Below are 14,975 nucleotides of genomic sequence, written 5' to 3'. Positions count from 1 at the left end.
AGGAGATTCGAGAGCGTTTACTCTGTGCATCAATTTAGGTCATTTATAATTGGGAGTATGAGGTTCTTGCTGTCGATCTTCCAAGAGAAGTTTTCGATTGCTTGAAGAGCAGACTTTGAATCACAGAATATTATTCCTCCTCCAATGTTTTTTAATGTACTGGTTGCTAAGTGTAATGCCGCTAGTTCTGCTTGTGTGGAGGTCAGCCAGTTGTTTAACCTGACACTGACAGTCTTTGTGCAAATATTATTTCTATAAAACCTACATGCTGCTGCAGCCGTCCAGTAGAGGATTGTACTGAGCCGTCGGTGTAGACACAGTGCTCGTGAGATCTTAGACTCTCGATGGAGGAGGCAATTGTTTCAAGAGTGACAGCTTTGAGAAGAGCAAGATTCTCATTATCTTTCTTGGTGACAGGTGTGTATGATACTTGAATGGTGTGGTACAGATAAAGAGGAATATCAGAGACAGGTAGATTGCACTTAAAAGGAATGTTAAGTTTAATGAGATTGTAAGCATTGTTTCTCAGCCAATTATCATAAAAGGAGTGAGTTGGTATGTCGGCACCAGTCAATAGGGCGTTAACAGCACTAAATAATTTGTCTCTGAGCAATGCAGGAGATGTAGGGTCTCTCATGACTTTAAGGCAAAAGGTCATGTTGACTTGCATTATTCTCTCTAGTATGGTTGGAAGCTTCAGTTCTTCCCTCATGTTGATGATTCTTGTGCATCTTGGGGCACCAAGAATTATCCTCATGGCCTCATTCTGTACTACTTCAAGTTTGTCCAACACAGAGGAGGGGAAATTAATTAAGTGCAGAGCATTATAATCAACGAGAGATCTAACGAACATCATATAGAATAGTCTAGCATATTTAATATTGATACCAATATTCTTACCAGTAAGTGTTCTCAATGGTTTTAGTCTTTCTTTTAACCTACGGTGCAGATCATTTACAATGTCACTGTTAATACCAACTCCAAGGTATTTGTGCTGCCTACACGTTTCAATGTTCTGGTTGTTGACCTTGAAAGCTATGGGGACATGAGTTTTCTCTTGGGGATGGAGAACTCTGGATTTAGTTATAGAGATAACAAGACCACATTCAATGCTTTTAGCAGCGAATGAATCAAGTAGAGCTTGCAGTCTAGTTTGGGAATTTGCAACAATACATATATCATCGGCATAATAAATGACGGCTTCGTCAGGTATGTGGGAATATCAATTGTTAATTTATGCTTCAGAACATTGAACAGTGTAGGACTTAGCACTCCACCCTGGGGTGTACCCAACTCAAAGGGAACACAGAGTTTACTTTTGGCCCCCTTGAAAAGGACTGAGGCGGTTCTGTTACTCAGGTACCCCCTGAGCCATGTCAACAGTCTTCCCTTAACTCCAAAAGAGGCTAGCTGTTCTAGGATTATTTCTCTGTTTGCTGTATCAAAAGCAGTTTGGAGATCAATAAATGCCGCCTGAGAGTTTGGTCCCTCTCTGATAAAATGCTCAGCAAAGCAAGTTTGTGTGCTTCTTCCAGGAAGGAAACCATACAGATTAGGGGCAAGGTGGGGCTTGATTTGAAACATTAGTCTGTCGAGAATAATTCTCTCAAGAACTTTACACATGCACGACGTCAGAGAAATGGGTCTAAATTTTTGTGAATTAGGCTTGGGTATGGGTATTATGAGTCCCTGTGTCCAGCGGTCAGGTAAAACACCCTGCCTTAGACTTTGATTAAACAATTCTAGCAAAGGGCTATTTGGCATCTCAGCAAGTACTCTCATGGTGTTGTATGTGATGCCATCCTCTCCAGGAGAGGTAGCCTTACCTTTCTTGAGTGCATTTTTAATTTCAAAGGGGGTTATGCCATAGTTATCATCAGGCCCTATTTCACTACAGGCAATTTCAATATTAAAGTTACGATTTATTTTAGTACTAGCCAGATAGTTTTGCACATCTAGGGGCAGGCTGCTTATACTAGCAGTGCTTGCATATTGCTGAAGCAGCATGTCGGCATAGTCTACAGGTGAATGGTGATCAAGTTGACGACTGCTAGGACGAGAAATCTTTTTAATTTTATTCCACATTTAGGATGAGGATGTTGCATGATTGATGCCTTGCAGAAACTGTTCCCAGTGCTGTTATACACCTGTTCCTTTAGCTCTCTAAACTCTCGGCTGGCTTTAAGAAATATGTTGAGGGTGTCAGCTGTTTTATGTGTTTTATACTGCTCAGCTAGGAATAGAACTCTGTCATGCAGGGGCTTAAGGCGTGAGTCAGTGAACCTCTATGTTGTCTACTCTCATGAAGATCCTAGTGTCATCTGCAAAGGATGATACAGTGCTATAGTTTGTGTCTTTGTCTATGTCCGATATGAGGATGAGAAAAAGTACTGGAGCAAGCACAGTACCCTGGGGGATTGAGCTCTTTACGGTTGATGGACCGGATTTTATTTTGTTGACTATTACACATTGGGTTCTGTTAGTCAGGAAATTGTAGATCCATCTGCCTATTTTTCCGGTAATTCCTTTTGAACGTATTTTATGTGCAATAACACCATGGTCACATTTGTAGACGACTTTTACGAAATCTGCGTACATTACATCAACGTTTTGCTTGTTTTCCATGGCATCTAATGCCATGTCATAGTGGTCCAGCAACTGTGACAGGCAAGAGCGCCCTGTTCTGAAACCATGTTGTCCGGGGTTATGGAGATGCTGGGATTCTATGTATTTTGTGATCTTGCAGATGAAGAGTCACAATAACGTGGCTGAAAAATGTTGACCAAATCACACACAAGAAAGTTAAGTGACGCCCGCACCTCACACCGCCCGCACCGCACACCGCCCGCACCGCACACCGCCCGCACCTCACACCGCCCGCACCTCACACCGCCCGCACCTCACACCGCCCGCACCGCACACCGCCCGCACCGCACACCGCCCGCACCTCACACCGCCCGCACCGCACACCGCCCGCACCTCACACCGCCCGCACCGCACACCGCCCGCACCTCACACCGCCCGCACCGCACACCGCCCGCACCTCACACCGCCCGCACCGCACACCGCCCGCACCGCACACCGCCCGCACCGCACACCGCCCGCACCTCACACCGCCCGCACCGCACACCGCCCGCACCGCACACCGCCCGCACCGCACACCGCCCGCACCGCACACCGCCCACACCGCACACCGCCCGCACCGCACACCGCCCGCACCTCACACCGCCCGCACCGCACACCGCCCGCACCGCACACCGCCCGCACCTCACACCGCCCGCACCGCACACCGCCCGCACCGCACACCGCCCGCACCGCACACCGCCCGCACCGCACACCGCCCGCACCTCACACCGCCCGCACCGCACACCGCCCGCACCGCACACCGCCCGCCACCTCACACCGCCCGCACCCGCACACCGCCCGCACCTCACACCGCCCGCACCGCACACCGCCCGCACCTCACACCGCCCGCACCGCACACCGCCCGCACCGCACACCGCCCGCACCTCACACCGCCCGCACCGCACACCGCCCGCACCTCACACCGCCCGCACCGCACACCGCCCGCACCGCACACCGCCCGCACCGCACACCGCCCGCACCTCACACCGCCCGCACCGCACACCGCCCGCACCGCACACCGCCCGCACCTCACACCGCCCGCACCTCACACCGCCCGCACCTCACACCGCCCGCACCTCACACCGCCCGCACCGCACACCGCCCGCACCGCACACCGCCCGCACCGCACACCGCCCGCACCGCACACCGCCCGCACCTCACACCGCCCGCACCGCACACCGCCCGCACCGCACACCGCCCGCACCTCACACCGCCCGCACCGCACACCGCCCGCACCTCACACCGCCCGCACCGCACACCGCCCGCACCGCACACCGCCCGCACCTCACACCGCCCGCACCGCACACCGCCCGCACCTCACACCGCACACCGCCCGCACCGCACACCGCCCGCACCGCACACCGCCCGCACCGCACACCGCCCGCACCTCACACCGCCCGCACCGCACACCGCCCGCACCTCACACCGCCCGCACCTCACACCGCCCGCACCGCACACCGCCCGCACCGCACACCGCCCGCACCGCACACCGCCCGCACCGCACACCGCCCGCAACCGCACACCGCCCGCACCGCACACCGCCCGCACCGCACACCGCCCGCACCGCACACCGCCCGCACCTCACACCGCCCGCACCGCACACCGCCCGCACCGCACACCGCCCGCACCTCACACCGCCCGCACCGCACACCGCCCGCACCGCACACCGCCCGCACCGCACACCGCCCGCACCGCACACCGCCCGCACCTCACACCGCACACCGCCCGCACCTCACACCGCCCGCACCTCACGCCGCACCCACCGCCCGCACCGCACACCGCCCGCACCGCACACCGCCCGCACCGTCACACCGCCCGCACCTCACACCGCCCGCACCGCACACCGCCCGCACCTCACACCGCCCGCACCTCACACCGCCCGCACCTCACACCGCCCCACCGCACACCGCCCGCACCGCACACCGCCCGCACCGCACACGCCCGCACCGCACACCGCCCGCACCGCACACCGCCCGCACCGCACACCGCCCGCACCTCACACCGCCCGCACCGCACACCGCCCGCACCTCACACCGCCCGCACCTCACACCGCCCGCACCTCACACCGCCCGCACCGCACACCGCCCGCACCTCACACCGCCCGCACCGCACACCGCCCGCACCTCACACCGCCCGCACCGCACACCGCCCGACCGCACACCGCCCGCACCTCACACCGCCCGCCCTCACACCGCCCGCACCTCACACCGCCCGCACCGCACACCGCCCGCACCTCACACCGCCCGCACCGCACACCGCCCGCACCTCACACCGCCCGACACCGCACACCGCCGCACCGCACACCGCCGCACCTCACACCGCCCGCACCGCACACCGCACCGCACCGCCCACACCGCACACCGCCCGCACCGCACACCGCCCGCACCGCACACCGCCCGCACCGCACACCGCCCGCACCGCACACCGCCCGCACCGCACACCGCCCGCACCGCACACCGCCCGCACCGCACACCGCCGCACCGCACACCGCCCGCACCTCACACCGCCCGCACCTCACACCGCCCGCACCGCACACCGCCGCACCGCACACCGCCCGCACCGCACACCGCCCGCACCGCACACCGCCCGCACCGCACACCGCCCGCACCGCACACCGCCCGCACCGCACACCGCCCGCACCGCACACCGCCGCACCGCACACCGCCCGCACCGCACACCGCCCCGCACCGCACACCGCCCGCACCTCACACCGCCCGCACCGCACACCCGCCCGCACCTCACACCGCCCGCACCTCACACCGCCCGCACCTCACACCGCCCGCACCTCACACCGCCCGCACCGCACACCGCCCGCACCGCACACCGCCCGCACCTCACACCGCCCGCACCGCACACCGCCCGCACCGCACACCGCGCACCCCCCACCCCCCGCCCCACCCGCCCGCCCCACCCGCCCGCACCTCACACCGCCCGCACCGCACACCGCCACACCGCACACGCCCGCACCTCACACCGCCCAGGTAAAACTGGGGGAAGACAAGGACCCAACTCCTTGAACCACCGAGGCAGAGGACTGAGGACAAGAGATGGATTCTTTCCACGCTGTGTTTTCCAGGTCTAGTGAAACAACTCAAGGAGAAGATGTCGGTAGTCTGGTCGTGTTCGAGAGAGACCTCCGGGGAACACAACTCTCCTGGCCAGAATCTCCTAAGGATCTGCCCATGATCGCATGGCAGAGGTAAATCCTTGAGAGACCATCTAGTTAGGGCGGGCCCCCGCCCGTTGGCCTAGTCAAGGTGGGCCACAAAATAAGCTGAGGTCCAGATACAACCAAACTGACCTAACCTGACACAAGAGGGCAACATCCTCCTCCTGTAGTGTTAGAGAGTCTGAGGAGTGGGTAGACGGGCCCTACATTACACACAATAACCAAGTTGTGCTGCATTTGCCTTATGTAGGAGGCCACCTATAAAATGAACCTTGTTTGATTTGCGTGTTTTTATTCCCTGGATGTTGGCAAATGAAAATGATGTTGTCATGTTTGCGGAAGTGCCGGAAGCTTTACTTTCTGTTAACATCTGAGGCTCTGGTACGGAGGCCACTGTGTTTGTGTTCTCTCTAGCATTTAACGGAGTCGGTGGTACAGTTTGGACATTTTTACCCATTCTTCTTCTTCTCTTCCTAAAAAATCATCCTGGTATATAGAGTTGTGACTATTTTCGTAGTGGCGGTTTGTGAGTTTTATTCGCCTGGTACTTCTTATATGAAAAGCTGGACTTCTGTCTTGAAACACTATTTCATATTTTTAGAGTTCTGGCAAATTTCTGGGTTGAAAAATTCACAGCTTTTGGTACATTTACCCGTATTAAGAAAGTTTCTGCACTTTCTAGGTGATGGTATTTGCGTACTCCATTTGTTCTTCCCGATATCCCATGTTTACAGATACCCCCATTTATAATATTGATGTGTTTTGGGTCCTTCTTTTGTTTGTCCCACGTAGCCCGACACTGGCGCCGAGACCAAGCTCGGCTCTGGTGTTGAGAGGAACCAAGCCTGGTTCTGACGCACAGATCAAGCCTGGCTTTTGCGCCGAGACCATGCCCAGCTCTGATGCCGAGACCAAACCTGACCCTGGTGCCGAGACCAAGCCCGGTTCCGGGCGCCGAGACCAAGTACAGCTCTGGAGCCGAGTCTGATTATCTCCTGCACGATCCCCGAGCCTGTATATCCTCCACGTGCCCTGAGCCTGTATATCCTCCACGTGCCCTGAGCCTGTATATCCTCCACGTGCCCTGAGCCTGTATATCCTCCACGTGCCCTGAGCCTGTATATCCTCCACGTGCCCGGAGCCTGTATATCCTCACGTGCCCTGAGCCTGTATATCCTCCACGTGCCCTGAGCCTGTATATCCTCCACGTGCCCTGAGCCTGTATATCCTCCACGTGCCCTGAGCCTGTATATCCTCCACGTGCCCTGAGCCTGTATATCCTCCACGTGCCCTGAGCCTGGTATATCCTCCACGAGCCCTGAGCTTGTATATCCTCCACGTGCCCTGAGCCTGTATATCCTCCACGTGCCCTGAGCTTGTATATCCTCCACGTGCCCTGAGCCTGTATATCCTCCACGTGCCCTGAGCCTGTATATCCTCCACGTGCCCTGAGCCTGTATATCCTCCACGTGCCCTGAGCCTGTATATCCTCCACGTGCCCTGAGCCTGTATATCCTCCACGTGCCCTGAGCCTGTATATCCTCCACGTGCCCTGAGCCTGTATATCCTCCACGTGCCCTGAGCCTGCATATCCTCCACGTGCCCTGAGCCTGTATATCCTCCACGTGCCCTGAGCCTGTAATATCCTCCACGTGCCCTCCCTGAAACACAAACCGAACTGTCTCTATTTCCGCTTGTTACAACTTGCAATAAAGTTGTTACATCTTCGCTTATCGTGTTTATGACGTATTATAACGTTGTTACAACTTGCTATATTGGTTGTTATAACTGGTTAGGAGGTGTTAAAACTTGTTCGAACGTTGTACCAACGTCGTAGTTTCGGTGTGTGTTTGGCGGGCTGAGCCTGTATATCCTCCACGTGCCCTGAGCCTGTATATCCTCCACGTGCCCTGAGCCTGTATATCCTCCACGTGCCCTGAGCGTGTATATCCTCCACGTGCCCTGAGCGTGTATATCCTCCACGTGCCCTGAGCGTGTATATCCTCCACGTGCCCTAAGCGTGTATATCCTCCACGTGCCCTGAGCTTGTATATCCTCCACGTGCCCTGAGCCTGTATATCCTCCACGTGCCCTGAGCTTGTATATCCTCCACGTGCCCTGATCCTGTATATCCTCCACGTGCCCTGAGCCTGTATATCCTCCACGTGCCCTGCGCCTGTATATCCTCCACGTGCCCTGAGCGAGTATATCCTCCAAGTGCCCTGAGCCTGTATATCTTCCACGTGCCCTGAGTTTGTATATCCTTCACGTGCCCTGAGCCTGTATATCTTCCACGTGCCCTGAGCCTGTATATCTTCCACGTTCCATGAACCTGTATATCCTCCACGTGCCCTGAGCCTGTATATCCTCCACGTGCCCTGGGCATGTATATCCTCCACGTGCCCTGGGCCTGTATATCCTCCACGTGCCCTGGCCTGTATATCCTCCACGTACCCTGAGCGTGTATGTCCTCCACGTGCCCTGAGCCTGTATATCCTTCACGTGCCCTGAGCTTGTATATCCTCCACGTGCCCTGAGCCTGTATATCCTCCACGTGCCCTGAGCCTGTATATCCTCTACGTGCCCTGCGCCTGTATATCCTCCACGTGCCCTGAGCGAGTATATCCTCCAAGTGCCCTGAGCCTGTATATCTTCCACGTGCCCTGAGCGTGTATATCCTTCACGTGCCCTGAGCCTGTATATCTTCCACGTGCCACGAACCTGTATATCCTCAACGTGCCCTGAGCCTGTATATCCTCCACGTGCCCTGGGCCTGTATATCCTCCACGTACCCTGGGCCTGTATATCCTCCACGTACCCTGAGCGTGTATGTCCCCCACGTGCCCTGAGCCTGTATATCCTCCACGTGCCCTGGGCCTGTAGATCCTCCACGTGCCCTGGGCCTGTATATCCTCCACGTACCCTGAGCGTGTATGTCCTCCACGTGCCCTGAGCCTGTATATCCTTCACGTGCCCTGAGCTTGTATATCCTCCACGTGCCCTGAGCGTGTATATCCTCCACGTGCCCTGAGCGTGTATATCCTCCACGTGCCATGAGCTTGTATATCCTCCACGTGCCCTGACCCTGTATATGCTTCACGTGCCCTGAACCTGTATAACCTCCACGTGCCCTGAGCCTGTATATCCTCCACGTGCCCTGAGCGGGTATATTGTCCACGTGCCCTGAGCTTGTATATCCTCCACGTGCCCTGAGCGGGTATATCCTCCACGTGCCCTGAGCTTGTATATCCTCCACGTGCCCTGAGCGGGTATATCCTCCACGTGCTCTGAGCTTGTAAATCCTCCACGTGCCCTGAGCTTGTATATCCTCCACGTGCCCTGAGCGGGTATATCCTCCACGTGCTCTGAGCTTGTAAATCCTCCACGTGCCCTGAGCTTGTATATCCTCCAAGTGCCCTGAGCGTGTAAATCCTCCACGTGCCCTGAGCGGGTATATCCTCCACGTGCTCTGAGCTTGTAAATCCTCCACGTGCCCTGAGCTTGTATATCCTCCAAGTGCCCTGAGCGTGTATATCCTCCACGTGCCCTGAGCCTGTATATCCTCCACGTGCCCTGAACGTGTATATCCTCCACCTGCCCTGAACCTGTATATCCCCCACGTGCCCTGAACGGGTATATCCTCCACGTGCCCTGAGCGGGTATATCCCCCTCGTGCCCTGAGCGGGTATATCCTCCACGTGCCCTGAGCCTGAATATCCTCCACGTGCCCTAAACGGGTATATCCTCCACGTGCCCTGAGCGGGTATATCCTCCACGTGCCCTGAGCCTGTATATCCTCCACGTGCCCTGAGCAAGTATATCCTCCACGTGCCCGGAGCCTGTATATCCTCCACGTGTTCTGAGCGGGTATATCCTCCACGTGTCCTGAGCCTGTATATCCTCCACGTGCCCTGAGCCTGTATATTCTCCACGTGCCCTGAGCGGGTATATCCTCCACGTGCCTGAGCCTGTATATCCTCCACGTGCCCTGAGCCTGTATATCCTCCACGTGCCCTGAGCTTGTATATCCTCCACGTGCCCTGAGCCTGTATATCCTCCACGTGCCCTGAGCCTGTATATCCTCCACGTGCCCTGAGCCTGTATATCCTCCACGTGCCCTGAGCCTGTATATCCTCCACGTGCCCTGAGCCTGTATATCCTCCACGTGCCCTGAGCCTGTATATCCTCCACGTGCCCTGAGCCTGTATATCCTCCACGTGCCCTGAGCCTGCATATCCTCCACGTGCCCTGAGCCTGTATATCCTCCACGTGCCCTGAGCCTGTATATCCTCCACGTGCCCTCCCTGGAAACACAAACCGAAACTGTCTCTATTTTCCGCTTGTTACAACTTGCAATAAAGTTGTTACATCTTCGCTTATCGTGTTTATGACGTATTATAACGTTGTTACAACTTGCTATATTGGTTGTTATAACTGGTTAGGAGGTGTTAAAACTTGTTCGAAACGTTGTACCAACGTCGTAGTTTCGGTGTGTGTTTGGCGGGCTGAGCCTGTATATCCTCCACGTGCCCTGAGCCTGTATATCCTCCACGTGCCCTGAGCCTGTATATCCTCCACGTGCCCTGAGCGTGTATATCCTCCACGTGCCCTGAGCGTGTATATCCTCCACGTGCCCTGAGCGTGTATATCCTCCACGTGCCCTAAGCGTGTATATCCTCCACGTGCCCTGAGCTTGTATATCCTCCACGTGCCCTGAGCCTGTATATCCTCCACGTGCCCTGAGCTTGTATATCCTCCACGTGCCCTGATCCTGTATATCCTCCACGTGCCCTGAGCCTGTATATCCTCCACGTGCCCTGCGCCTGTATATCCTCCACGTGCCCTGAGCGAGTATATCCTCCAAGTGCCCTGAGCCTGTATATCTTCCACGTGCCCTGAGTTTGTATATCCTTCACGTGCCCTGAGCCTGTATATCTTCCACGTGCCCTGAGCCTGTATATCTTCCACGTTCCATGAACCTGTATATCCTCCACGTGCCCTGAGCCTGTATATCCTCCACGTGCCCTGGGCATGTATATCCTCCACGTGCCCTGGGCCTGTATATCCTCCACGTGCCCTGGGCCTGTATATCCTCCACGTACCCTGAGCGTGTATGTCCTCCACGTGCCCTGAGCCTGTATATCCTTCACGTGCCCTGAGCTTGTATATCCTCCACGTGCCCTGAGCCTGTATATCCTCCACGTGCCCTGAGCCTGTATATCCTCTACGTGCCCTGCGCCTGTATATCCTCCACGTGCCCTGAGCGAGTATATCCTCCAAGTGCCCTGAGCCTGTATATCTTCCACGTGCCCTGAGCGTGTATATCCTTCACGTGCCCTGAGCCTGTATATCTTCCACGTGCCACGAACCTGTATATCCTCAACGTGCCCTGAGCCTGTATATCCTCCACGTGCCCTGGGCCTGTATATCCTCCACGTACCCTGGGCCTGTATATCCTCCACGTACCCTGAGCGTGTATGTCCCCCACGTGCCCTGAGCCTGTATATCCTCCACGTGCCCTGGGCCTGTAGATCCTCCACGTGCCCTGGGCCTGTATATCCTCCACGTACCCTGAGCGTGTATGTCCTCCACGTGCCCTGAGCCTGTATATCCTTCACGTGCCCTGAGCTTGTATATCCTCCACGTGCCCTGAGCGTGTATATCCTCCACGTGCCCTGAGCGTGTATATCCTCCACGTGCCATGAGCTTGTATATCCTCCACGTGCCCTGACCCTGTATATGCTTCACGTGCCCTGAACCTGTATAACCTCCACGTGCCCTGAGCCTGTATATCCTCCACGTGCCCTGAGCGGGTATATTGTCCACGTGCCCTGAGCTTGTATATCCTCCACGTGCCCTGAGCGGGTATATCCTCCACGTGCCCTGAGCTTGTATATCCTCCACGTGCCCTGAGCGGGTATATCCTCCACGTGCTCTGAGCTTGTAAATCCTCCACGTGCCCTGAGCTTGTATATCCTCCAAGTGCCCTGAGCGTGTAAATCCTCCACGTGCCCTGAGCGTGTATATCCTCCACGTGCCCTGAGCCTGTATATCCTCCACGTACCCTGAGCCTGTATATCCTCCACGTGCCCTGAACGTGTATATCCTCCACCTGCCCTGAACCTGTATATCCCCCACGTGCCCTGAACGGGTATATCCTCCACGTGCCCTGAGCGGGTATATCCCCCTCGTGCCCTGAGTGGGTATATCCTCCACGTGCCCTGAGCCTGTATATCCTCCACGTGCCCTAAACGGGTATATCCTCCACGTGCCCTGAGCGGGTATATCCTCCACGTGCCCTGAGCCTGTATATCCTCCACGTGCCCTGAGCAAGTATATCCTCCACGTGCCCGGAGCCTGTATATCCTCCACGTGTTCTGAGCGGGTATATCCTCCACGTGTCCTGAGCCTGTATATCCTCCACGTGCCCTGAGCCTGTATATTCTCCACGTGCCCTGAGCGGGTATATCCTCCACGTGCCCTGAGCCTGTATATCCTCCACGTGCCCTGAGCCTGTATATCCTCCACGTGCCCTGAGCTTGTATATCCTCCACGTGCCCTGAGCCTGTATATCCTCCACGTGCCCTGAGCCTGTATATCCTCCACGTGCCCTGAGCCTGTATATCCTCCACGTGCCCTGAGCCTGTATATCCTCCACGTGCCCTGAGCCTGTATATCCTCCACGTGCCCTGAGCCTGTATATCCTCCACGTGCCCTGAGCCTGTATATCCTCCACGTGCCCTGAGCCTGCATATCCTCCACGTGCCCTGAGCCTGTATATCCTCCACGTGCCCTGAGCCTGTATATCCTCCACGTGCCCTCCCTGGAAACACAAACCGAAACTGTCTCTATTTTCCGCTTGTTACAACTTGCAATAAAGTTGTTACATCTTCGCTTATCGTGTTTATGACGTATTATAACGTTGTTACAACTTGCTATATTGGTTGTTATAACTGGTTAGGAGGTGTTAAAACTTGTTCGAACGTTGTACCAACGTCGTAGTTTCGGTGTGTGTTTGGCGGGCTGAGCCTGTATATCCTCCACGTGCCCTGAGCCTGTATATCCTCCACGTGCCCTGAGCCTGTATATCCTCCACGTGCCCTGAGCGTGTATATCCTCCACGTGCCCTGAGCGTGTATATCCTCCACGTGCCCTGAGCGTGTATATCCTCCACGTGCCCTAAGCGTGTATATCCTCCACGTGCCCTGAGCTTGTATATCCTCCACGTGCCCTGAGCCTGTATATCCTCCACGTGCCCTGAGCTTGTATATCCTCCACGTGCCCTGATCCTGTATATCCTCCACGTGCCCTGAGCCTGTATATCCTCCACGTGCCCTGCGCCTGTATATCCTCCACGTGCCCTGAGCGAGTATATCCTCCAAGTGCCCTGAGCCTGTATATCTTCCACGTGCCCTGAGTTTGTATATCCTTCACGTGCCCTGAGCCTGTATATCTTCCACGTGCCCTGAGCCTGTATATCTTCCACGTTCCATGAACCTGTATATCCTCCACGTGCCCTGAGCCTGTATATCCTCCACGTGCCCTGGGCATGTATATCCTCCACGTGCCCTGGGCCTGTATATCCTCCACGTGCCCTGGGCCTGTATATCCTCCACGTACCCTGAGCGTGTATGTCCTCCACGTGCCCTGAGCCTGTATATCCTTCACGTGCCCTGAGCTTGTATATCCTCCACGTGCCCTGAGCCTGTATATCCTCCACGTGCCCTGAGCCTGTATATCCTCTACGTGCCCTGCGCCTGTATATCCTCCACGTGCCCTGAGCGAGTATATCCTCCAAGTGCCCTGAGCCTGTATATCTTCCACGTGCCCTGAGCGTGTATATCCTTCACGTGCCCTGAGCCTGTATATCTTCCACGTGCCACGAACCTGTATATCCTCAACGTGCCCTGAGCCTGTATATCCTCCACGTGCCCTGGGCCTGTATATCCTCCACGTACCCTGGGCCTGTATATCCTCCACGTACCCTGAGCGTGTATGTCCCCCACGTGCCCTGAGCCTGTATATCCTCCACGTGCCCTGGGCCTGTAGATCCTCCACGTGCCCTGGGCCTGTATATCCTCCACGTACCCTGAGCGTGTATGTCCTCCACGTGCCCTGAGCCTGTATATCCTTCACGTGCCCTGAGCTTGTATATCCTCCACGTGCCCTGAGCGTGTATATCCTCCACGTGCCCTGAGCGTGTATATCCTCCACGTGCCATGAGCTTGTATATCCTCCACGTGCCCTGACCCTGTATATGCTTCACGTGCCCTGAACCTGTATAACCTCCACGTGCCCTGAGCCTGTATATCCTCCACGTGCCCTGAGCGGGTATATTGTCCACGTGCCCTGAGCTTGTATATCCTCCACGTGCCCTGAGCGGGTATATCCTCCACGTGCCCTGAGCTTGTATATCCTCCACGTGCCCTGAGCGGGTATATCCTCCACGTGCTCTGAGCTTGTAAATCCTCCACGTGCCCTGAGCTTGTATATCCTCCAAGTGCCCTGAGCGTGTAAATCCTCCACGTGCCCTGAGCGTGTATATCCTCCACGTGCCCTGAGCCTGTATATCCTCCACGTACCCTGAGCCTGTATATCCTCCACGTGCCCTGAACGTGTATATCCTCCACCTGCCCTGAACCTGTATATCCCCCACGTGCCCTGAACGGGTATATCCTCCACGTGCCCTGAGCGGGTATATCCCCCTCGTGCCCTGAGCGGGTATATCCTCCACGTGCCCTGAGCCTGTATATCCTCCACGTGCCCTGAACGGGTATATCCTCCACGTGCCCTGAGCGGGTATATCCTCCACGTGCCCTGAGCCTGTATATCCTCCACGTGCCCTGAGCAAGTATATCCTCCACGTGCCCGGAGCCTGTATATCCTCCACGTGTTCTGAGCGGGTATATCCTCCACGTGTCCTGAGCCTGTATATCCTCCACGTGCCCTGAGCCTGTATATTCTCCACGTGCCCTGAGCGGGTATATCCTCCACGTGCCCTGAGCCTGTATATCCTCCACGTGCCCTGAGCCTGTATATTCTCCACGTGCCCTGGGCCTTTATATCCTCCACGTGACCTGAGCCTGTATATCCTTCACGTGCCCTGAGCCTGTATATCCTCCACGTGCCCTGGGCCTGTATATCCTCCACGTGACCTGAGCCTGTATATCCTTCACGTGCC

The 14,975-nt window shown here is 56.5% G+C and overlaps 1 protein-coding gene across 1 annotated transcript; it reads left to right on the top strand.

Annotated features, from left to right (window-relative positions):
* Positions 1 to 2,775: 2,775 nt before the first annotated feature.
* Positions 2,776 to 5,610, top strand: LOC138354609 (uncharacterized protein DKFZp434B061-like). Its single transcript, XM_069308987.1, has one exon. The coding sequence runs from the start codon at positions 2,776 to 2,778 to the stop codon at positions 5,608 to 5,610; it is 2,835 nt and encodes a 944-aa protein (XP_069165088.1).
* The last annotated feature ends 9,365 nt before the right edge of the window (positions 5,611 to 14,975 follow it).

Source organism: Procambarus clarkii, chromosome 63 (genome assembly GCF_040958095.1).
Source record: "Procambarus clarkii isolate CNS0578487 chromosome 63, FALCON_Pclarkii_2.0, whole genome shotgun sequence".
In the NCBI taxonomy this organism is placed as follows: Eukaryota; Metazoa; Arthropoda; class Malacostraca; order Decapoda; family Cambaridae; genus Procambarus; species Procambarus clarkii.
Note: the sequence above shows the minus strand (reverse complement) of the source record. Positions and strands in the feature narration are given on the sequence as shown.